At 42.0% G+C, this 24,645-nt stretch overlaps 1 protein-coding gene across 1 annotated transcript; it reads left to right on the top strand.

Annotated features, from left to right (window-relative positions):
• The first annotated feature begins 1,533 nt into the window (after positions 1-1,533).
• On the top strand, positions 1,534-24,584 carry mosmoa (modulator of smoothened a). The gene is made up of 3 exons (XM_083977261.1): positions 1,534-2,617; positions 14,343-14,555; positions 22,694-24,584. The coding sequence occupies exons 1-3, from the start codon at positions 2,512-2,514 to the stop codon at positions 22,876-22,878; spliced, it is 504 nt and encodes a 167-aa protein (XP_083833387.1). The 5' UTR covers positions 1,534-2,511; the 3' UTR covers positions 22,879-24,584.
• Positions 24,585-24,645: the final 61 nt, after the last annotated feature.

Here is a 24,645-nt window from a genome sequence, read left to right as displayed (position 1 = left end):
TGAAGTACGTTAGACAATTAAACATAAACACAGTGCTATGGTAAATGACCAGTTAATATTGAAATACTGTAACAAAGGTCCTAAAAGTACATTTTGACACATGGCCCCAACAAAAGACACATAGTCCATGGGCCAAAGGCCAAAATTTGACTTCTTGGTACCACTCAAGGTGACAAAATTTAGTAACATTTTTTGAAAAGGTACATGTCCATAGATGATATTTTGGTATGATAACCCATCCTAAGTGGTAGCTTTATGACAATTATCATCAGCACATAAAGTTATCCACCCCCTGCAATAAATAGGCTCTAAATGCAGGGGGCATGTGTGTCCTGTTTTGTGCTCATTTTCAGACCTTTACTTATGTCATAAGGGCATGTCTGGTAGCATTTTAAAGTGTACAATCCTAGCTTTCATTTAGACCTAGTTTTGGGGCTATCTAAAAAAAAATATATAAAGGTCACATGATCAAAGGTCAATCTGTCTCAACAACTATTTTTCCACTATTTTCGCCTAAATTGTAGTCTTTTTTATAGCACTGTGCAGTGTCGGCACAGCACTGACACTAACAAAAACTGAAATACTCACAGGGCTGTAACAATTCAGGAAATGTATAATCTTCCCATAATATCCTACTATGAGGGATGAATATGGGTCTTAAAGTGGAACATGGCCCCAGGCCAGAATTGTCAATAACAGCTAATTCTGTATTTCTCAAAGAGTTTTTTTTTTTTAGTTTTCTATTAGCTACCACTTAGGATGGGTTATGTTATAATGCCAAAATATCATCTATGGACATGTACCTTTTCAAAAAATGTTACTAGATTTTGCCACCTTGAGTGGTACCAAAATCTGGTCTGGCCCATGGACTATCAGCCTCAAAATGGGATTACAGTGTCATACGCACTGAATATTATGCAATATTCCCAAATTTTCCAAATTATTTGAATTCTCAAATCAAATGACTCAAAGTGAAGAGGGGACTTGTGGCTTGTAGAAAATTGAGTTGCATAAATATTGCAACTGGCACACGTTGTAGAAAACAAAACGTTTCAAACACACACACACACACACACACACACACACACACACACACACACACACACACACACACACACACACACACACACACACACACACAAAACCCCGAAAATCAATATAATTCCACAAAATATATGTTCTGTTTTTTATTGTGTTTTGTCAAGGTATTATTAAAAGTTATTTTGCTAATATGTTTCTTTCTCCCTGTTTTGTTATTGTATTTACTGAGATATTGTTGTGTTTGTTATTGATTTGGATGAAACTTTTATCTGTCTCTGGCTCTGGCTAATATAATACCGGTACATCCATGCTCTGGCTACATGAGCATTGCCCGTTTTTTTTCTCGCTTTACATAATATCGCGAGGAGTGAACCAGCGCCCTCTCGTGAACGTGAAGACGAGTTGTGTGTGTCCGTTGTGTGTGTGTGAGCGAGCGACGCTGCGTGGGGGTGTTCGCCTGATGTCATTTGGCAGAAAGGGAGGCTGAGCTAACGGTGGTGGACATACATACGGCTGGTGGAGAGCATAACAATACCGAGACCGTCCTACTTGCCACACCGGGACCCCTGCTGGGATTTAAACACGCACCTTGGTCCGGAGCAGAAGAAGCGGTGGAGGAAGAAGAGGAAGAAGGAGAAGAGGAGGTGAAGCTTCGCTGGCTAACGGACTGAAAGTACCAGATGCTACTCCAGCGGAGAGGAGGGGGGACGAATAAGCAAGAGAGGGTGATGGGTTCTCGTTTTCCTGACGGGTAACGTTAAAAGAAAAAGAAAAGAAAAAAACACGGATACGGCGAAGTGAGAGAGAGAGAGAAGAGGGGATTGAACCTGCTGCTGCTTTTGCTCCGTCCGCTGCTCCTCGATCCTCTGCTCGTGTGTGTGTGTGTGTGTGTGTGTGTGACATTGGGTCTGAAATGGTCGCGCAGTCCGTGGTCTCGGCCGTCGAGCAGCTCCTGGGCCGCAGCTCGGCGCTCCGAGCCCGGATCTGTGGAGTAGCTCAGCAGCTAGCTCGCTGCTAGCCGCCGCAGCTGTGTCCGATGCTGCTGCTGCTGCGGCTGCTGCTGCTGCTGCTACAGCCACCACCACCACCACCGCTACAACACAACGGAGCAAACGAAAGACGGAAGAACAACATATTAAAGCAGTTCAGGGACTTGTCGCCGCCGAGTGAGCTATTGTTTTTTCTTTTTTTATACCCAACGGGGACTACTGCTACTGCTACTACTACAACTACAACAAGGCATTTGAGATGTGATGCTTTTGTGCGTCGTGTTTGAGCCTTTTGTAGCTGGAGGCTAACGTTGCTGCAAAATGCACAGCGGAGCCACAACAGCAGGCTCCTGCTGAAGGGGGGCGAGGTTAGACCGATAACCCTGTGTTTTTTAACACTCCGGGGGGACACATTTGGACAACGACCCCACCACCCCCTCCTCTTCCTCTTCCTCCTCCTTCTTCATCATCAGCTGGCGAAATGGATAAACTAACGATCATTTCAGGGTGCCTGTTTCTGGCAGCAGATATCTTTGCAATAGCCAGCATTGCAAACCCAGACTGGATCAACACTGGTGAATCAGCAGGTAAATGAAGCAGCAGGCCACGAAATCTGCTCTGTTTTGGGGCTTTAGCGGGATTTCTTGCATCTATGTTTTTTTTTTTAAGAAAAAGAACAGAAAAGCAAAGCAAACGGTACCTGATCATCTCAGTGTGTGTCCCATTGTGTGAAGAGGGTTGTTTCATCTGCAGCAACATCTTTTGTCCTCCATAGCAGTGTGCTGTGTCCGTGTTTACGTTTGGTTTTGGTGGCCAGACCTTTAATCCCATGATCAAACATGCACTTCCATAAATTGAAACAGCACTATGGCACTGTTGATTGTTGATCACTGCAACCAATACTTATTTTTCACATATTTAGATGAATAGTTTGGTCTTAAAATGTCAGAAAACTGAAAAATGTCCAGAAATAACCTTTATTTTATTATCAGCTGCCCAACAATTAAACACGACTAATTTCCAACAATATAGAACAGAGGAAAGCAACAGCACTTCACACAAACTGATTCAAATGATTAGTATTTTTGACTAATGGTGTTGTTGAAGCGATTGATTGATTGATTGATTGATTGATTGATTGATTGATTGATTGATTGATTGATTGATTGATTGATTGGGACCAGTTTTGATGAGTAATCAGTAATTGAAATGATTAAACTCAAAACAGCAAAGTGGCTTGTACCAACTGCTGAGATGAGGGGTTGTTTCTTCTTTTGTTTGTTTTTAATTTGATTGTAGATTTAATAGTTTTGATCTCTTGGACAAATAATTCAACCTCTGTAAGAAATTAATTTCCCCCAATAGACATTTTAACACCAACCACCATCATACACCTTAATCTAAATCGCTAACACTCGCTAATCCATTATGGACATTGTTGTACATTGCACATCTCATTTTATCACCAAAGGTAACGTGAGTCCGTGTTATGTTGGCTACTTGACATTTGAAGTGACCTCCGTGCGATTAATCCGATCTGTGTGCACCCCCTCGAGAAATCAAAGCTAAAAGGCGTTTATTTGTGGCAGTCCCTGCTGATTTGGGAGAGGAGCACATGCGCTCCTCTGTTTTATTTGTGTCAGTACTGAAAACACACACACACACAGACACAGGCTATTGATAGACAGCTGCTGCTCTTTGTTCCCTCTGCAGGATGACAGCTTAGTAACTGGGTCAGGGAGGGTTCATCATCCACCAATACACATCCAGACTGTATTAGCTCAACATAAGTAATCTTTACAAAAGTAATAATAGGTTGCAAATAGAACGAGGGCTTTGAATACAGCACCTGGCAGGCACATGGTTGTTTTTGTGAATCCTGACTGAATTTTTTAGTTTTATTAGACAATTGGAAGACGAGGAGGGTCTGGACGCTGTGGCTCAGTTCATCTAAAATTAGCGCACCACAGCCACAAATGAGGTGCGTGGTAACTGCCCGCTGAGATTCACAGTTCTGTACCTGCATGTTCAGAAAGTTGAACCTTTGCTATATTTAAACTGCAGTGTTGCAGTGAGTGTGGGTGTTGTACAGCCACCAGCTTCCACCTCGCCGTCTCTGTTCCTGCCTCCCCTCACACTTTCACTCATCTGTTTGCCGGCTGTGATAAGACATGGATGGTCTTATGGGACAATGTGTGACATTACATCTCCTCCTTTTTCTGTTAGCATTTTGTCGGCATGTATTTTTTGAATATACGGTATAATATATGAAACTAATTCATATTTAAACGACTGGTCACTGTTTTGGTTGAGAAAGATAGAAGTTTTTAAAGCAGTTTCTCTAGATTATTTAGTCAGAAATGCAAAAAAGCCTGTCTGAATGACACTGAAACTAGTGTTGTCATTGTACAGTTAATGAACAGTTTGCTGTGATCAATTTGTAAACACAACTCATAAGAATGTATTGATGTATAATCTGCAACTTTCACTCAAGCCAGTCCTCTTATTCTTATGGCCATCTGTAAGCAGAGGCTGATATAGTATATACAAATGAACAACTACTATAAACACCTGTGTTATAGTGTGTTTGTTTGGTCATTATAAATGTTGATAATTCTACCATTTTTAGTCTCATGTTCATCTTGCAGTAACCAGAAGAACCTCCTATCCCTGAAATACATGCTGCACACCAACTTATTTCCAAGCTTTCATGGCATTTGCATCTTTTACGTTGGTGTTATTGTGCAGTTAAATAACTTTGTCTGCACTGACTCGTATAACATGGTTTGTTTCATATATATATATATATATATATATAGGCCAAAATAACGACACATGTTGAAGCATTGAACAAATCATTATTTCTTGCTCTGCTTTCAAGTTGTGTGATGTTTGCTTTCACATCATATCACAGTGTTTGCCAACTCCTTGGTGGCCTGAGTGTCTCTTTGTCTGTGCAGCTTGTCTGTTTTTCTCTTATGAAGATGGTCTAGGCATATTGAATACTTGGTTTTCTTCTAAGAGCGTCTTTTGTTCATTTGGACACTTGCATATCAAATTGCTGATTACTAGGCCTCTATTATAGCTGCCGAATGGGATTCAATCTAATAAGAGACACATTTCTTGCAGTGTTTTGTAATTGTGATGAAATTATTTCATTTACCCAGGGGTGATTACATTACTTTGTCTGCCCTGTTCCACAGACTAGTGTAATCATTTGAAGATATTATGAAGCAAGAGCCCCTCCACATTGTATTATCTCCGATCAGCTGACCACTTGTTCCCGGCTTGGTTGTGGTCTTATCAGAGGCGACCCGGTGCTTGACAACCTGCCCATGTAAAGAGCTCAGCATGACATTGTTGTTCTCAGAGCGTGGGGGTACAGACCTGTTCTCCGGGGCCGTTAGCATCGATAAAAGCTGACTTTGCTCAAGCAGCATGTGGGTTTTTTTTTTGTTTTCTTTTTTGGCTACTGCTTTAGTTGAGTTATTTGATCAAAGCTTCTTTTTGTGAACTCATCAAGAAAGCAAACAAACTGTGCAGTCATTTCACACTGGTGGTGGCTGCTGTCCCTTGTTATTATCCACGGCGATGTTAGAAGTAAACCTTTGGGCCAAGGTATGACACACACAAAAAGCCTGTAGATAACTGTATTCTCTTGAAAGTACAAGCAGCAGTGATGTCACTCTGTGTTGAAGTTACAGCATGGCGATCATGCGACACTGTCCTCACTTCGGTGTGATGTCGTCAGGCAATAACAGCTGAAGTTGATTTCCTGTGTGGGGGCTTCGAGACAAAGCCGTAGTTGCAGCAGTGTCAGATAGAAACTGTGATTCTTGGCAGCTCTGCCGATTACGGCCCATCCTGTAGTGTAGATACTTGTTACCACAGTTGACACCATTGTCTACAGCCTGAATACTCTCTGAAACAAGTCTGTATGCACACAAACACGCAAAATCACTTTGAGGTACAAGCCGGTTGTCATCTCGCATCATGTACCAGAGCAAACTATTACGATGTCATCAGCATCAGGTGGATTTCCTAAAGATAGAAACCATTCTCCGATTAATAATGAAGTACTAACTCACTAGTCTGTTATTGAGGAGTTTTTTATTACTTCAAGATAAGCCTCTGAATTAATCAAGAAGAAAATAATCTGTTGTTAAAGAGCTTGAAGTGAAAGCTGTGACAAGAAAATGCTATAGCGGTAGTTTCTCTTTTCAGGCAAGCAGTTTCCTAAGACATTTTAAAATGCATTACTTATTTATTTTCACAAGGGAGGATGTTTATTTCCCACATATCAGTCTTGAACTTTGCAAACTAAGTGTTGTCTTTTAAAATGACTGCGCCAAAAAACAAATTGTGCTGAAAGCTAGAGGTGAGTGACTGGAAACGGAGGGCAGCGTGACGTCAGACAGCAGGTCGGCAAGAGGCGATTTCATAACTGCACCGACCGTGAACGAGATGCCAACCCCTTCTCTCTCTCACTGCATGTTAATCTGATGCTTTCATAGCCCATAGGGCAAACGCAGACATTTAAAAACAAGGGAATGGGTACAAAATGAGAGTGCAGGAGTCTGTTGTGTGGTGACTGGATCGATGCTACTGCGGGAGAGAGAACTATATCCTCTATAATGCGTGTAATGTACAGAAAAGTGTGACTTATGGGTAGTAGTTTTTAGGCTGTGCTGGTTAAAAACAGTGGTGAAAAAGTGAAAAAATAATACAAATTCAAAACCACGAAAATGCCTGAGAAAAAGAAACTCACTGGATTTGCTACTGTTGTTATAATCTGAATTTGACCATGTTGAAAATGGATGAAGTGGAATATTAGATTGTGTTATTTTAGGTATCCTTTTTCAGAGCACAAGGACATGCTGTCATTGATACAAAGCAACTGAAACCAGGCCCAGTCTATCGCTACAGAGCCAGCAGCAGTTATGACCTCGGTCCAGTGCCACCAGCAGGACAGGAGAGAAACCACAACAAGGCCTGGGGCTACATTTTTAAAGAGGAGTATCAATACGCTCTGATGTTATCAGCTCTAATCTTGGTACTGGAGAAATGAGGAATATTGATTTCCTTTTTATTTTTTGCTACATAAAAAAAAATCACCTGCATATTTTAGCTCACTAACTCTGTGTCTGACTAAGACGTTTGTCAATGCCACACTAGAGAGATCTCATGGGCAGCTCTGTGTGGGCACACTGGAGTCCTTTGCAGCACACAAACACATGGACACCCTGCTCTGAGTGACAAAAGCAGAGAGAAGCAAATAAATGCTCAAAAGAAAATATTCTATTTTTCTTCCTTCTGTGGAGAAATCACATGGCGGTGCATCATTTCAGTGTGATTCAGCCTTACTCCAGCAATGACAGAGAAGTGAGCCCACCCTTTGTAACCATGCACATCAAATAACAGACGCCCCTTAGGCCCTGTTTACAACAACTACAACGCTCGCTGGTGAAAATGACAAAATATTTTATCGGATGTGCCTTTTTGTTTTGACGGCGATGACGTTTTTGGTGCTTAAAAACGCAAAAAAGTGAAACCACCCTCCAGAGTGGAAATCTTAAAAACGCAAACACAAAAGTCTGCTCCGATCTGCTCATGTTGCGTACGTGTTTACGTCACAGGCATGTGCCAGTACAGGAACATAACAACAAACATGATGTCGGATTCATTCCACAAACTTTTGCGTCACCATATGCACGCAGATTTCCCCCAAAAAACGCTTGGCTAAACGCGGAATAAAAAGTGAGAACACAACGCCACTTTTCTTGGGCAGCTTTTCCTGTTCAGATCGTTTCCGTGTAAACATAGCCATAGACGCTCCACCTTCTGATGCAGCAGCCCACCTGGATCTGTCCTCATATACACAATAGCCCCTGTCCACGTGTTGTCACATATCTCCTTGTTCTTTGCAGAGTCAGTAATTGCCAGTGTGGTGACAACCATTTTGCATTAGTGAAAAATGTATTTTCATGTGTTTTGCATTTGGAGTACATGCAGCAGAAATGTGTGATAGCAAAATGTCATCATTTTTGCCTGATTGACAGTCAAGATGCAGAAATGAGGCACCAAATGTGAATAATACATCAATACTCAGTCCACTATAAAGAGGAAGCGCGTAGCAATAAAATCCTACCCAAGGTTTTCTGTTACTTTACATAGTCGAGGATGGACTTAGGTTTGCCAGAGTTAAACGCTGGTATTCAGTTTATATTTGTTTTAACTGTAAGCCTTGGTGGAAGCTTTGTAAGAAATGTTGAGTCTGTTCATTCTCACTTTTGGGCACAGGGGAGCGGAGGTTGTTTTCTTACGTCAGCGGTTATAGCTTATTCCGCATGTCCACCATGTTTTGCATGCGATTTCAGAGCCGTACACAGCGGCGCTTCAGTAGGACGGCGCTGTAAAAGCCTCCAGCAGCAGCAGCAGCAGAAGAAGAAGAAGCAGCTGTTGGCCGCTGTAGCTGTTGCCTACTTGCCGCCCACCAAAGTTCAGAGGCCTGTTTGAGTCATCCCCCCGGAGCTCACAAACAGCAGCAGCCCCTGTGCTCCACTAATGATGGCATCATCATGCTGAAGATGAGCAGACGTGGCCCTTATTTCCTCTCATTTACACCAAGACCTGGTGAGAGAGGAGTATTTCCATCATAGTTAAGTGCGAGAGCGGACGGCAGCGTAACAGCATGACGTGGGTGTGAAAGTGAGCCGGGCCTCCGAATGCGGAGTCGGCCCCTTTTCATTTTTGTAAATGAGAGATGGAGAAACCATGCAAGACTTGTTTACAAACAAACATAATTTTTTGGTGGTTTCTGTTATGTAGGTACGGATACGGATACACTCACTCACTCGCTCTCGCTCCCTAATGCTCGTATGACTGACTCATCCAAGCGTTGCCTGTGCTGTTTCACTGTAATCTCCAGCTGCACGTCGACTCCACTCACACGTCAGAGAGTTCACCTTTGTTCAGCTTTGGCCAAGGATGTGTGCTGCTCTAATTTAACACGCGGATGCTCTGTATTTGGAAATGAAAGTCATTATTCTAGCAATGTGCCATCGCCTTGTTAGGTGCAATATTGCTCTACCACAATGACGCTCCGACTGTGGGCTCTCTGCTCGGTAATGGAAATCTTATTTTCATCGTGACGGTGCTATGAACATTTGGAGTAATCACAGGGCAACAGACTGGAACACAATGAATTAGAAAATCATGTATGTATTTACTTTTGTGACATGATGCACAGTCACACAAGGTTTTTATGGTGCAGCCAAAAACTACCACGTTTGTTATAAAGCTGCACCCTCTTTTTCTCTCTCTCACACACAGCAAATTCACCCATTTTTATTTATTGTCGACAACTGAATAGTAACATTGCATCAGTTTGCAGGGCTGAGTGATGCACACTTTCCTTGAACAAAAGTTCAGTTACATTTTTACTTCATTCAGTACAAGGTGCTCCCCTCACGCCTCACTCTGACCTTTTCCTCGTCCACCTGCCACAGGGTCATTCATGTAGACGTACAGTTAAAGCAGAAGTGAGTGATCCGGTCGTTTTCGCTAATGCTGCGTTCCAGGCAGGCTTTTGAAATCGTAAATTACAGCTTCAAGTCACAACTTACGACTTTGTAGCGTTCCAGGCAACCCACTCGTGTTTTTCCGACCTGTTTTACCGGTGAAAGTCACTATAACGGCCACTCGTAACTTCCGACCGGTGAACTCGTACCAGATCGAACTGGTACCACTTCACGGTCGGAAAAATACGAGTTTCCTTGAACGCACCATAACAGTCCTCGTCGCTACGTCACCACATTCACGGCGTTCCTTGGCTGCACACACAGCCCTGCATGCCGTTCTCTCTCCTCATTGGATAAAAACTGTAGGATACGATAAATGTTTTCTCTTCGGCTCAGAGCAGAGCAGAGGGACTGACAGACCCGTGTTTCAGTCCAAACACTGTGATTGCTGTCGGAAGATATAACTATTTAAGACTTATATTAACACAAATATATCACTCACTTCTGCTTTAAGTTTCTGTTCAATAGAGACTTTTTGCTTTCTGGTGAGATGCAGAATAAGAGGATTCACAACACTGTCCCAACTGTCAAGGACAAAAACTGAAAACAGGAAAACACCAACCAGCATGACCCTGTCCAACCAGCAGCACCTCTAAAGCTCACCATTTAACTGTTTTTTGTTTTTTCTCTGTTTGTTTGTTTAATACCATCGGAAAAGACAAAGGCAAAAAAATGAAAATAGTATTGGGGATTATACTGTAGCTGATGAGGAGTCATCTAGTGGAGATTTCAGATAGTTACTGGTTCCACTCACAAAGTAATCCAGCACATATCCCTATTGAATAATCATGTTGTTGTTTTTACAATTTGTCTTTTCTACAGCAGTGGTTCCCAACCTTTTCCAAATCAGGGCCCACTTGAAAAGGTCTAAAATGCTCACGGCCCACCTCCAACCTCATAAACAATGCGGAGGCCAGATAATTTCGTTCTCAGAGCACTTTTTTTATTTTAATGATGGGGAAAACAAAACAATTTAAACATTTTTAATATTTTTTTAAAGCAAGTTTGTTTTAACATTTAAAACATTATTCATATTTATTTTTAGATAACTGCATATATTTCCCACAGGTTGGGAATGATTGTTCTACAGGTTAAACAAATGACATGTGAAGTGTTGACTATACTAAACTTTAGAGGTGCTTGTACCATTTGGACAGAGTTGTTTGTGCTTTGTTCAATTAGCTGACTGTTGTCATTTTTAATGGTCTGATACGAGTAGCATTCAGTCTCTCTGGAAAAACTAAACCAACCACCCGAAAAGCCAAACTATCCCGTTACTTTATTGTTCTTGTACAGTCAGTCAAAGTTTGTAGGACTGCATAAGTATATGAACTCGTGTCTCCTATGTTAGAATGAAGCATACGTGTCATAATCACGCTGCTGCTGTTGTTGTTGTTGTTGTTGTTAGACTCGGTGTCTGTGCGCCTGCTTGTTGATTGCTAGTTGTTTACCTGTACTCATGTTCCGTAGCGTGCCTGTCTGCTGTAGGCCAGGAATTTATTCCACGGAGAACCAGTGAAACAGCAGGAGGCCAGAGGATCCAGGGGGAACGGTCATAAACCAGTGCCATTAGCCGCAGCTATCAAACGTTTTGCCTCATGTTCTCCCGTTCCCAGCACCAGTCCCTACTACTTTCTTTGCCTCGATCACCTTCTGTTCTTTAATTTGTTCAAGGTTACATGGTAGTGTTGCTTTGAATGCAGGAACAGGCTCTTGATTAAGCCTTTGAGCTATTCAGGTGCCATTTTTGTCATGAGCCGTGACCTTTTCTTTTTTCCTTTTCAGTGTAATTGCATAAGTGTCCTGCACAGAAATAGATGAGTTGTCAGACCGTAAGTTAAAGCTGTACAGGGAAAAAAAACACATCCTTTTTAGATGTTCCTTGAATATGATTAAACATTTGCTCAAATGACAGTAAGTCTGTGTGCGAGGTCGCCTCCAAAACCCACAGCTCCACATGTAGCTTGCCTTTAACATTGGTAGACTCCCAAGGCGTTCCTCGTGAACCACTGGCATTGTTTGTGTGGGTTGTGAAGGCTTGAGTTTGTGTTTGGTTGTTACTGTTAAAGCTCTGTTTTCACTGGGTGTTACAAAAGGGACAGGATTTCCTTTAGACAACCTGCGCAGCCCACCACGTCCCCGGGGCAACAGTAACACTGTTCACACATGCTATGGTTTTTGAAGCGGTGCAGACTCAGTGGGGCTGTCAACAGCAGCAGCATCATGTATTCGTTATGTAAATATGCAAATGTTTGGGTACCAGACAGACCAAGTAACACGCAGCTCCACCCACTGAAATTCCAGCTTGCATGCTTGTCTCATGCACACGTCCGCCCACCTGCTGAGCCACGGTTGAACTTTCATGATGGCACCCACACACACTTGCCTTTTAGTGAATGGGTTATTATTGTTTTGTGGTCAGTGAACTGAGTGTTTACCACTTGTTAACTTTTCCTTTTCCAAGATTATATCTCAAACTTGTCGACGGAATCAGTGTCTTTGTCTTCTCCCGAGAACAAGTCCTTAAAAACTAAAGTCAACATTTCCGTAGGCCAGTGCAGAGAAGGGTGTTATGGTTAAGTCCATAGAGGAGCTGATGTGCACAACAATGTGCTGAACGGGCCTACATGACCTGCCTGCAGTTTGGGATGTAAATGGTGATGAACGACAGATGTAGACATTTAAAAGAAACCTGTACATAAGTTAAAAACCGTTAATATTCGACTGATCGACAGGTGCCGGTGATGCACAAAGTTAAGCTGCAAAGCTGCTGCAAACAACGCTGGGATTCAAAACACTTGTTTTATGAGGAATTATCTTTGGTCAAGGAAACAGACCATAATATTTGGTAAATATATTGTGTGTAAAACATGCCCCATTTATTATTAACGATTTAGATCCCTGTAGGCACCTTTAAACAGAAGTTTGCCTGTTTTGCAAGTGCTGTTTTCACCACCTGTGACCGTATGTCGTTTCTGTTGGTTTCTGCACTAATAGAGCCTTCAGACTGAAAACCTTCTCTGCAACTGTCAGAGAGCGTTGCTTCAGGTGTCTGTACTGCAATAAAGTGCAATCTGAGTGTGTTCGATTTAAAAACATTAAAAGGCTGCAACACCAGAACACTGTGCAGACGTTTGTGTCCTTTGCCGTTACTTTACAAAGGACACAAACATCTATTTTTACAGCAAGAGTTGTCAAAGGGACAACTTTTTCGGTTGGGACCATTTATAGCTAAACTACAGAAATACCTTGACCACAAAGCAACTTAATTTCCCAGAAATGTGTGCTTGCACAGGACTGGGAAGTGTGTTGCCGGATGACATTACATATAAGACGTTCCATGAAAAGAAAAGGCCTGGTTCAATGATCTTCTTCTTTTTTTTGCTTGACAGATCTGCTGTTCTTTCCAAGAGCCTTTGAACCGGCTTATTGCCTGGGTTTAAGTGGGTTTAGTCTGTTTAGTCTCAATAAAGCCTAACTGTGTCCCATTATCTGTCAGTGCATGGACAGTTTCAAAACACAGGGGCCACTGTATGACAGCCCTCTCCTCTCTTTGGCCTCTGAGCCACTGAGATCACCCAGCTGTTCACTAATGGAGATCATCACCCCCTCTAATTTTCCAAATGAAGACCTCTTATCTTATACAGTCTATTGCTTCTAGTCCACCGTTCTTTGCGAGAGACCTTTGATCAGCAGAGTCCTGAGTGATGCGACGCTGTTCTGCTTACTCAGGTAGAAATTCCCCTTGAGGATGTGCTCTAATTGAATGGCTGCACCAGCGGAGCATTATCCTGCTTCCTGAGTGCTGGCCTTCACACTCGGGCTCTGCCCATGACTCAGTGATGGATAGGTACAGAAGAACATTAACTCATGTCAGGTGTCATGAAAGCAGATATGCAAATGTGTACATGTAAAGAAACTCAACTCTCAGAGGACTCAAGACAAAGTAAAACTTTAGCATACGGTATATTTACAAAAACAACAATTGAGCCTTTAAAGCTGTGGCATATTTGACCGAAATCACTGCAATTTCTTACCCACTTTTGATTTTATTGAATGTCATGCTTGTGTGAGATGGATTCAGGTAGTCAGTGGGGTGGATTAAGTCGCTCACCTTCTCCTCTTGAGTGTGGAAGTGCAAGACAAAGTGTTGGCCGCTGGCATAATTGAGGACACCAGTGTGAAGAAAGCAAGTCCCCAGCTCCGAGCAAGCGCTGAATTAGTGACAAATTAAAGGAGCCTGCTCTTCTTTCATTCTGCTGTAGATGAGCTGCTACACTTCGGTCTAATATATATCTATATCTCTATCTATATTCTAATATATAACTAATTTACTGTTCGTCTGTAGTATTTTTGCTCCTCATAGTTTTCCCCACCTTGTCATTTCTCTCCTTACTCTCAAAGATGTATTCTGTAAGCTCTGCAGGCTGTTTTAGCAGTAATTACCCTGAACTTAATGTGGTTTGATCTCTGCAGTTGCTTGTACCCTGCACAGCTAACGACATGCAATTTATGTAAGTGTTGGTCAGTTCCTTCAGGAAATGTAGGGGGGGGGATAAAAGAGCATAATGAGTGTTTGTCACCTCTTTGGCTGCTCCTCAACATCAAAGTTGAAATGCAGTGCAAAAAAGGTTTCAACCTCCTTTTTATAAATCAACTGTTAACCCCAATATACCGTGTTTTTATGTGCTAAATGAGTTCTGCAGCTCATCCCAACGTCCTCTCTCCACAGGTGCCCTTACGGTCGGTCTAGTCCGGCAATGTCAGACCATCCACGGACGAGACCGGACCTGTATCCCGCCACGGCTGCCCCCAGAGTGGGTCACCACGCTCTTCTTCATCATCATGGGCATCATCTCCCTCACGGTCACCTGTGGACTGCTGGTGGCATCGCACTGGCGCAGAGAAGCCACCAAATACGCCCGCTGGATTGCCTTCACTGGCAGTAAGTGAACGAGACAATGACACCGTGGATTAAACCGTTTTGCGTTACTAGACTTGCCCTCAGCACATCCCCCCCCTCCCCAGAACATTTCTCACTTTCTCCTCTGTCTTGCTGCGTCTGTCATGACATAACCTTTAGAAAAGCACTTATGCTACATTATTAGATTCATGCACATAGACTGTTTAGAACAGGAGTTAATGAAAGAAGAAGAGCTGAGGTTGAATCGTTGTAAAGAATTGGTTTTGTTCTAGTTATGCACCGCTAATTTGCAAATGTAGATGTGTGACATCAAAAACATCTGAGGCTTTGCACAACGGGACCACAGCATTTGTGTTTCTGAGAGTGATGTGAGGACCCGTGTGTGTGTGTTTGCACATTTATAGATGTTTGATTTTTTTTTTTTGCCTATTTCCCGACTCCACAGCTCTCTGAAACTGATATATTGAGTAATGCTGCTCATCTGCCACCCGAGTGGGTGGCTTATGTGCCACAGCGTTTCTCTAATGTTTTCTCTCCCTCTTTGCCTCGAATATTGCTGCTAGTTCCTTTTTTTTCTTTTTTCAAACACGATTGCTGTATAGATGCACTTCCAGGACTCCATAATAACTTGGCAACCATCTCGTGTGGCTGTGTTGGTTTCGTAAAGCTGCGTGGGAGGGTGGGGTCTGATTGGTTAGTTAAGGGAGTAGATGGCCTTGAGCACACTCGCAGAGATGCAACAGTGGCACATGAAGCCACAATGCTCCGTTCAGTTTTATTGTTAAAAGGCGGGATGACACTGTGACTACTTTGTTTTACATACAACTCATGCAAGCCCATTGATTTGAACGAGCACCCAATTTTTTTTTTTGCCTGCCATATCAAATGCACATTCATAATTAGGTTTTGTAAATCTTCTTAATCACTTGCAAATAAGCAGTGAATCACCACCTCACTGAGTCCCAACCGGCTTCGCTAACTGTCTGTCCAGTAAGCTCAAATCTGTGTCATCAGTTAAATTAGAAAGGCATTGAGTCACTGTTTAACAATCACACTCAAGGAAAAGTAAGGAGGTTTCCATGGCAACTGTGAGCAGTTGTCACCCTTGTCTCCCTTTTAAGCTCCTATTGGCCACATTAGACAAGAGGTATTAATAGTACAGCTTTTTTCTTCCCTTTTAAACTGGTTTAAAGCATAATGATGATTTAAATAAGGAAATGAGACTCTAGGGTAAAGGAAAAAAGACTTGTGACAGATACAGCGGCTTCAGAAAGTTTTCAGTCCCCTTCACTTTTTACATACTGTGTGATGTGTGTTTATTTTAAAATTGCAAAGAGACGTTTCATTTACATTTATTTTTACCTAAAGATACTGAACTCATGTGCCAGCTGATACCAAATACCAATCAATAATAGTAGCTAATATGTTTAATTTGAACTGCTTCGCGCTGCTAACGCTGCTGCTGATTTACTATGTCATTGTTGTATGTCGTGACTGTGGATTAAACCTTGTAAAACATGAGGAAATACATAAATTGCTACAATATCCTCCTTTTGCAGTGGAAACCACTCACAGTGATCAGTTTAAGTGATCAACTGCTTGGATGAAAAACATCTTGGTTGACAAAATCCTTCCTCCATTTGCTGTATGTAGCTATTCAAGTAGGTCTCTTACAGTGTTTATCATACTTGACAAATGTAAAAAGAGCTGTTGACTGCAAGCTGTGAAATGCTGAGGCTCTCCAACACCCCTCTCTGACTGCCTTTCATCACTGTGATTAACTGAGTAGTATCTCATCTCCAGTGCTGTAAAGGCCAGAAGAGCTCCGCCAGTTAAAACAGAAACACCCTGTCAATATCCAATGATTATCAAGTATTTATGGGTTAAACTGCCCGGTCCAGATGGGACAGCATCTGGGTTTGGATCCAGACCTCAGTCCGCCTATTAGTGAACTGCCAGCGGCTAATGTTCGCCTGTTTACCACAGATTGGTTCCTCTTTGCCACTGTATAACAGTAGCTGCCAGTGTGCCTGTGTAGCCTGTGTAGGGTGCTGATTTAGAGAAGCGAAAAAGAATTGACTTCCTCTGCTGTTGTAAAGTGTATTAGTGTGGTTTATTATGTGGTGTGGCGTTGGTGCGTAGCCTTTCTGACCCAGTATTTGAGGCATACACCTTTTTGTCATGCTAATTAGTTCTCTATGTAATCTATATAGAAAGGGATGACAACTTTGTCTACAAGGTCTTACAATTCACACATCATGAAGTCCAACCAGATCTCTGTAGTCCTCTTAAACGCAACACAGACAAAGAATTGATCAGGGCACACGGTACTTTACAACCATTTCTAAAGCTTTTAGTGTCCCCAGACGCACAGTGGCCTCAATTACTGTCAAATGGAAGAAGTTCTGAACCACAAGCAGCACTATTCCTGGAGTTGCTCAAGTGCCTGCTCAGATTGATAGCAGGAGAGTTGGTCAGGCCGGTCTTGGTCTCTCCGACCAAACTTCACATGTGAGAAGCTGTCGGAAGGACGACATCCCTCAGCAGCAATCCGTAAATCAGGCCTTCACGGCTGAGAGGAGGACGGAAGCTGCTTTGAGTAAAAGGTATAAAACAGCCTGCTGTGCTTGGAGTTTGCCAAACAGCATTTAAAGGACTCTCTGAAAGCACGAGTTCTCTAAATCATGTGTCCCGTCCGATCTGACAGAGCTTGAGAGGATCTGTCAGGGAGGACTTCTTCAATCCAGGTGTGCAAAGCTTGTTTTGGCCAAAGTGCAATACTCAGATTAAAATGCAGAATGCAGTTAAAAATAAATAAAAAAAGGGGGTATAGAACATGATAAAAAACAAATAAAACGTTTCACTACATGAGCTGGCATGGTAGTGACTGACAGTTTTCCTTGCATCCTCTTTTATCTCAAGAGCTTGTTTCAAGTGGAGGAGCAGGACGAAAAGGCAAAAAAAAAAAAAAAGGACATAGCTGAGGCTTTTTTTTTATCCCTCTGATGTTGCTGAATTTAAGCTGTGATGGCGAAACACTTCTCTGCTTGTGTATGGGGGAGAGGTGAGAGGTTAAGTGAGGACGGCGAAGAAGTGTTGAGCAAAGGAGAGGAGCTGAGTGAAGAACCATGTCTGTAGAGGCCAATAGCTGCTGAGGGTGTCGGTGAGAAGTGGATGCCGATGTAGAGACACAAATAGCAGGGGAGAGAGGATGACTAAAGTGAAGCTGCAGGGGAGAAGACGGGGCACGGTTCAGTCGGGGCAAACAGGTGACGGAGGGTTGAGGGGAGGTGGGTAGTCTGTAGTGTAACTGGCTCGAGGCCACTGGCACCTGAATGGACAGCTTTGTATGACCAGCACAGGCACGGCTCTGTGTCTGTTTATATATATTTATATATACCGGCGGCAGTGCTCCCCCAAGGTGTGACGCTCCACTGTGGGGCTAAGACTAAAGCAATAAATAAAATGCATTGACAATAGAATCACAGGATATGCAGCAGATAAATGTTGCAGCTGTTCACCCCTCTGGGTGTTGTTGATGAGATTTTTTTTTTTTTTTTTTTTTTTTAAACAAACATTTTTCAAGCCCAAAGTTACATCTATTTAGACCTTGTTTTGAAATTAAGTCAAAGTCAAAAGTGTTTATTGTCATTTGTACAGTGGAAAGGTGAGTTTCCCTGACAATGAAATTCTTTGCTGTCCACATCACAAAAAAAATAGACATTTAAAAAGCAACAGTAATATAACAACAACGACAGCAACAATAGTAATAAAGAGATAAAAGAAAAGAGAAGGAGGTATGATGTGTGTGTGTGTGTGTGTAATATGTATAATAAATAGTAAATAACAATGAATAGTGTGCAAATTGAGCATGTGCAAACAAGATGCTAACATGCTAATTACTAACCCACATGCAAACATCTTCAGTTTACCTTCACATAAAAATAAAGAACAGCAGCAAATATATTCTCTCTTGCAAAGTACATGAATAAAAATATCTGAATCTGAGTCTGAAAATCCTCAACGTTGAGAAGCTGAAACTAGACATCAACACCAACAGAGTCATTTTGTGTCAATATTGTCGTAGCTCCGTTGTTTAAACACAAAGGGAAGTTACTGAACTGAATTTAAAAAGTAACTGTGTTTAGCAGCGAGGTTTCTCAGTGTAGTTTCACTGGCTGCAGCTGAGCACGGCGCCATGTGTCATCAATTTAGGGACTTAAGACGAGCAGTGGACCATGAGGTGCACTTCAATTAACTTACCGGTTGAAGCTTGCAAGAATAATGCTGAGCAATGGATTTCTGGCTCCACCTTAGTTTATCTTTCACCACATCCTCTCTCAGAAAACACATGGCCGGCGCAATGAGCAGGCACGACGACAGAAATGTTTAGCTTGTGTCTGTGCCTTGGTGATGTAGGTTTTACCAGAGAGCGTTCATTTATACTGGCTTGACAGGAGGAGACGTTAGAATCAGGATGTTTCTGATTTTGCCTCAATGAATATGAAATATAAATAAATCACTTTGATTTGTGAGGAATTACAGCTGATGGTTAAAAAAAACAAACCCAAATACGTCAGTTCTACCATACCAACAGTTTCTCAGCATGATATTGGATTGGACTTCAACCATCTCCTGCACCCTTCCATGAAATATTAAATCCCTGCTCTGAAATGTGGATATTGATTACCAGGAGTAGAGAGCTACAAGATACAGAGAAAAAAATATGTTTTTATGCCCTCTATTGCCCCGAGTGCTGTAATACTGCAGATTCCTGAAGCTGTTATAACAAAGTTGTTTACAGCATCAGCCCACAGGTACAGCTCAAACAGCTCAGCAAATTGGCTCTTGACTGAAAGCTTGAATGGAAGCTAAAAATGCCTTGATCAGCCGTCAGCAAATGGATGGCACTCAGTTGAGGGAACCAAAATAGTTCAACACACCCTCAGTTAACATGATAGAGCTGTCATACTTTATGTTAGAGTTGCTGTGAATCAATGGCATTTTGAGTTTATGTAGTACACACCAGCGACATAACGTCTCAGTCCTGACTTCTCCCCATCTGCACCGTGTCCCCTGCTGCAGACGAGCAGCACCAGGACACAGCGCTGCTGCTGCTCAAGCAGAATAAACACATTGTGTTCTCTGATCAAAGAACAAGAGCTATTTTTAATTAGGTGAAGCTATTCCACAAATTAAGCACAGTCATTGATCTCTGATTCACAAAAGTCCCTCAGTTTGCTTTGCAGCCGAACGTCACCGAGCGTTACATAAGTGGACGCAGAGCTCACATAAAGCCGTCAGAAATCACATCTTCAAAGGAGACAGAACAGAGCCGCTTTTAATTAGTGACAACTTTGTTATCCAATCAGAATTCGTAATGACGTCCCTCTTGACCTCCGCAGCTGCTAACAAACCTGATGCACTTTATTTTTTTCAGAGGCCTGTCTATTATGACGGTAATGATTCTCAGCATGTGGTCAGCACAACAAGCTAAATGATCCCACTGAGTTTGATACAGATTTCTCACAGTCAGTACTTCATTCACAGTTTACACAAACAGTAATACTGTAGTGCTATATTTACTCATACATGAACAATGGTCCCTGCTGTGTTCAGGAACAATATCTTTCTTATTTCAAGTATATAGTGTTATAAAACACTGCCTCCTCCTGACATGTTTTGTGTGTGTATACAGTATCTGAAAGCACTGTAATAACAGCCATGGTTAAGTTACTGACGACTTACTAACCCTTTTTCTCACATTGCATATTTCACAAATAGTCAGTTCTTAGTTAGGAAAATTTGAGTTATTTATACTTCTACAGGCTACTTTTTGTTTTTGTAGTAGTTTGACTTTTAGTGGCATATTTTTCCATACATGGATGCCCTTTCATCGTGTTACCCTGCTGTTACAACAATACAAAAAAATCTGGTTAAGCAAATCCATGGACAAGAAATTCATTTTTGTCCCCTATCTAGCAGGGTAAATCAGTTTTTTTTATACTCTACTCCAGGATGACATCAAAGTCTGATCACAGGTTTTGGTGAGTACAAGAGCGTATGTGAAAAAAGTTGCGAGCAATCTTTGGCGGCACTCGGGGCTGAAGAGTACAGGTCTAAAAATGGAGCTAATCTGGGTGTGTGACGTTAGAAAGATGTGATCTAACCAGACCCCTGGAGCCCACTCCTCGTCTCTGCTTGAGGCTAGCAACTACATTAGGCTAACATGCTAGACAGCAACAGTTGAGGTGTATTGTGGGTAATGTAGGCACCAGGTTTGTAATGTATCGTGCTCTGCTGTCCATCATGAGGCCGATTTTCTTTTCCCATACCCTGATAAGGGTACAAGTTCCAGTAAATGCCTGGGATGTTGTTACTGGAAATGTTGCGGATGAAGAAGTTATGATACAATCTGTGACTTGAATGCAGTGATTCCATTAGTGCCAGTGTTTGTTGACACCAGTGCAGACGGCATCTGAATTTTGTGTGGAATTTCGCTTCGCTTTCATGATGCTTTTTCCTCAGTTTTATCGTAAGAACTGCTGAACAAATCTCTTTCTCTTGTTGAATAAGCACCCGAGGTTTGTTGTAACACTTCTGTTTCATGGCGTCAATGTGCTATCAATAAGTTAGGTGTCGTCTAGTGGCAGTCGTACAAAACCCCGGTGCTTGCATAGAAGGCTTTAAACCTGAATATTGTTTTGAGCTTTTAAGCTAAAACATGAACTTTGTTTTACAAATTTCAGAGGTTAAATTGAATCTACTGCCTGTTGATGTCGTTAAAAAGAAGTGACAAAAACATTTGACTGTGGAGGAATACTAAGTAAAGTGCTGCAGGTGAACTTAATTCAGTCAGAAAAAAAGTAAACAGAATGAGAGGCTCAAGAGCCACTACATTAGCAGGTTCATAGCTTTCAACAGTGGGCAGTTTGTTGCTGTTCATATGTTTTCTCTAAGTCTTATTATCGCTAACTAACGTCTGAGCTCTGTGTCATCTCGTGTGGAAACACAACTGTCTCAAACACATGTGAAAAAGTCAAAATATCTCATCTCCCACTGATATTTCCATTTTCATCTGACACACAAACCACCTTCTGGTGATATGTGGCACACATAACGTTCATTAGCTACAGACTATTAAATCTGCTATTGATAGCAAAAAGTCACACTTCCAGCTCCGTTAGCAGACCTCGATGTGAGATGTTGGCCCTCCCTAATTTCTACCTCCTGTGTGTTGATTTTAAAATAAAAGTTATCTAATGAGAGTATCCACACATCCACGATGATTGGGGTAATAGTTGTTTTTTAATCTCCTCTAAATGACCTCTGAGCTGGTTATATCTGCACTTAGCCCGTTTTTACTTTAGTGCTTTAGCCGTGCATTTCTAAGAATAATGTATAATCTCTGATATATAAACAATTTAAATTAATTTTCAGATAGTTATATAAATGTCATTTAACAGAAGAACACTCAATGCATCAGACTGATTCTCTCTCTCTCATCTTTCTCAATAACATGCGGCATAGTCACGCTGATCTCAGTGCATGCCATGAGTCTGCTTTGTGTAATTGCCCCTTCAAAGCCGTTTGAAAGGCACTATTGTATCTCGCTAATGAAGTTGCTAAAATTGAATTCAATTTGAGCAGCCTCTGCTTCCTGCTCAGGCTGAGTGAGTGTGTGCTTAATTTTCTGCATCTCGGGTGGAGAATAAAGACTAAAGCAAAGGCTGAGGTCAGACTTTCTGTGTGATCTTTACAGAAATTTCTTCTTCTTTTTTTTTGCATTGAATAGCACCACATAAACATTTAATAACTAGTCTGTAGATGAAAGTTAATTTATTGTAAATGTATGCACTCTGTGATGTATATTTTATATTATATTACAGTTGTGTTTTGTATAATGTGTTCACTTTATGTTGTGCACAACTATAATGATACAAATATTCTGTTCACAACTACATTATTGTGTATTGCAAACATTTTAAACTATAAATGCTAAGATGAGGGGAACATTTCAAATAGCTGACCTTTTAATCCCTTTGATGCTGTAAACACAGCATTTATATTCATATAAATATCAGGAGAGTAACACTTACAGATTCATCTTTATGTGTGAACAGTAAACTAACATTTTCTCTCTTGCTCCTTCTTTCTAGTGATCCTCTTCTGCATGGCGGCACTCATCTTCCCCATAGGCTTCTATATCAACGAGGTGGGAGGTCAGCCATACAAGCTTCCCAACAACACGGTGGTCGGCTCCTCGTACGTGCTGTTTGTCCTCTCCATCTTCTTCACCATAGTGGGACTGCTGTTTGCGGGCAAAGTTTGCCTCCCAGGCTGAGGACTCGACCGCGCTGCCTCTGGACTGACACGAAGAGGCTGAATTTTATGGGATTTACTAAAACACACAAAGACTGAAAATTAAAAAACAACAAACTCTGGCCGGAAGCCCGAAAACAGAGAAGCCTCAGCTTATGTGTCGAGGGACCGCAACACCATGGAGTACCTAACTACTAAAAGATGAAAACGAATAAATGAACAAAACACTAAAGGGGGGGGGAGACATGGGCACAAAGGGTTGTAGGAGTGTGAGAGAGGGCAGCTGAGGCTGTCGCAGCACCCTGCCACTGTTGATTTAAAATATGGCCGTCTCTCTGTTGTTCTGTTGGAAAGGGTGCTTAATGTGCCGCTGTCATGGCAACTGTGGCCGCAACGCGGGCGCACATTTCTTGAGGACCACTACAGCCGCTCCTCGACTTGACCCCAGCCTCCCGCCCCCCGCCGCCCTCAGCACACATCTGCACCATCACGACCGCCCCTGTTGCTATTTTTGGCTTCTCTTAGCTATTTCAGGTGTGTGTTTCTGTTGTTGTACATTTTGTGTTTGTATGTTTTTCTTTTTTTTCTTCTTTTTTCTTGTTTTTTTTCTTGCACCCTCCTCCCCCGCTGCCTTTCCACTGAAGTAGTTTGAGTGTAATTGAGGTTCACTGAACTAAAACCCTTGAAGGATATGGGTGGAGGTGGGGGGGGGGGGGAGGGCGGTTGGCTTTTGAGTAGGGTTTATTCTCGCCTGGCGCATCACACAGCCTCAGGTGTGTGTTTGGGTGAGAGCAGCTGTGATCGCAGCTGTCTGCGCCAACACACAGGCTACTGTTGACAAGAGGCTGGTGCAGGTGTGCCTGTGCCACCTCTTTGTCTCCAACCGGCTCCAGCTCAGGAGCAGGTAGCGATGAGGGGTGACCTTGCTCGGACGGACAACAGAACAGGAAAGTTGGGTACCATAAAGGAGAATGCCACTCAATGTAAGACCTTGCATAATGTTATTTATGTAGACAGCAATAACGTATCAAGTGTAGACAGCTGATTTGCTAAGATAAAAACCCAGGACACTGCTGCACATCTTTTTGCCAATAACTAGAAGACTGTGAATTTAGAGAACGATCATCTGAACATAAACGCACCTCTTGTATTTGTAGTAATAATCTTAATCCTGTTTAGAGCAGCCACAAACATAGTGACTGACTATAAAGTATTTTTAAAAGATGTACATCACCGCAGTGTTACATTGCTGAAGGGTTAAAATGAACTCATCTCGTTAATTACAGTAGACAGTATTGACTTTTATGAATAGATGATGAAGTTGTGTGTGGTGTGAAAATTGATGGTATTCTCCTTTAATGTTGGACAAGAAAGAAAATGAGCCAGGAGCATTTTTTTTGTTTGTTTTTGGTCTTGTTTTGTACAACAGTGAAGGCACTGGGACTGCAGGTCAGGTCCATGCATGGGGCTGGGCCTCAGTGTGCTGCTTTCTGAGTGCCTGTGAACTCAACACACACAAACACACATTTGAGCGCACACAGCCATCACACAGTCTGCACTCTGTAGATCCACACATTAGGACTGCAGCACACACTGTATTTCTCATTTAGTTTCCCAATGTTGAAATGTCCCACAGCACGATGTGATCAATCCAGATCTTCAGTGCAGATAGAAGAAAAGCCTAAAATTCTCATATTTGTAAACTGGAATCTGGAGTTTTATTATTTGCTTAAAGCAGAAGTAAGTGATATATTTGTGTTAATATAAGTCTTAAATAGTTATATCTTCC

Source organism: Trachurus trachurus (assembly GCF_905171665.1).
Source record: "Trachurus trachurus genome assembly, chromosome: 8".
NCBI classification, from domain to species: domain Eukaryota; kingdom Metazoa; phylum Chordata; class Actinopteri; order Carangiformes; family Carangidae; genus Trachurus; species Trachurus trachurus.
This window is presented reverse-complemented; position numbering and strand designations above follow the sequence as displayed.

What these genes read in the sequence shown, in the direction of transcription:
- mosmoa (XM_083977261.1), top strand. Translation starts at nt 2,512, where the DNA reads ATGGATAAACTAACGATCATTTCAGGGTGCCTGTTTCTGGCAGCAGAT. An exon ending in CAACACTGGTGAATCAGCAG is followed by an intron (nt 2,618 to 14,342) that starts GTAAATGAAGCA and finishes CTCTCTCCACAG; the next exon opens with GTGCCCTTACGGTCGGTCTA. An exon ending in CTGGATTGCCTTCACTGGCA is followed by an intron (nt 14,556 to 22,693) that starts GTAAGTGAACGA and finishes CCTTCTTTCTAG; the next exon opens with TGATCCTCTTCTGCATGGCG.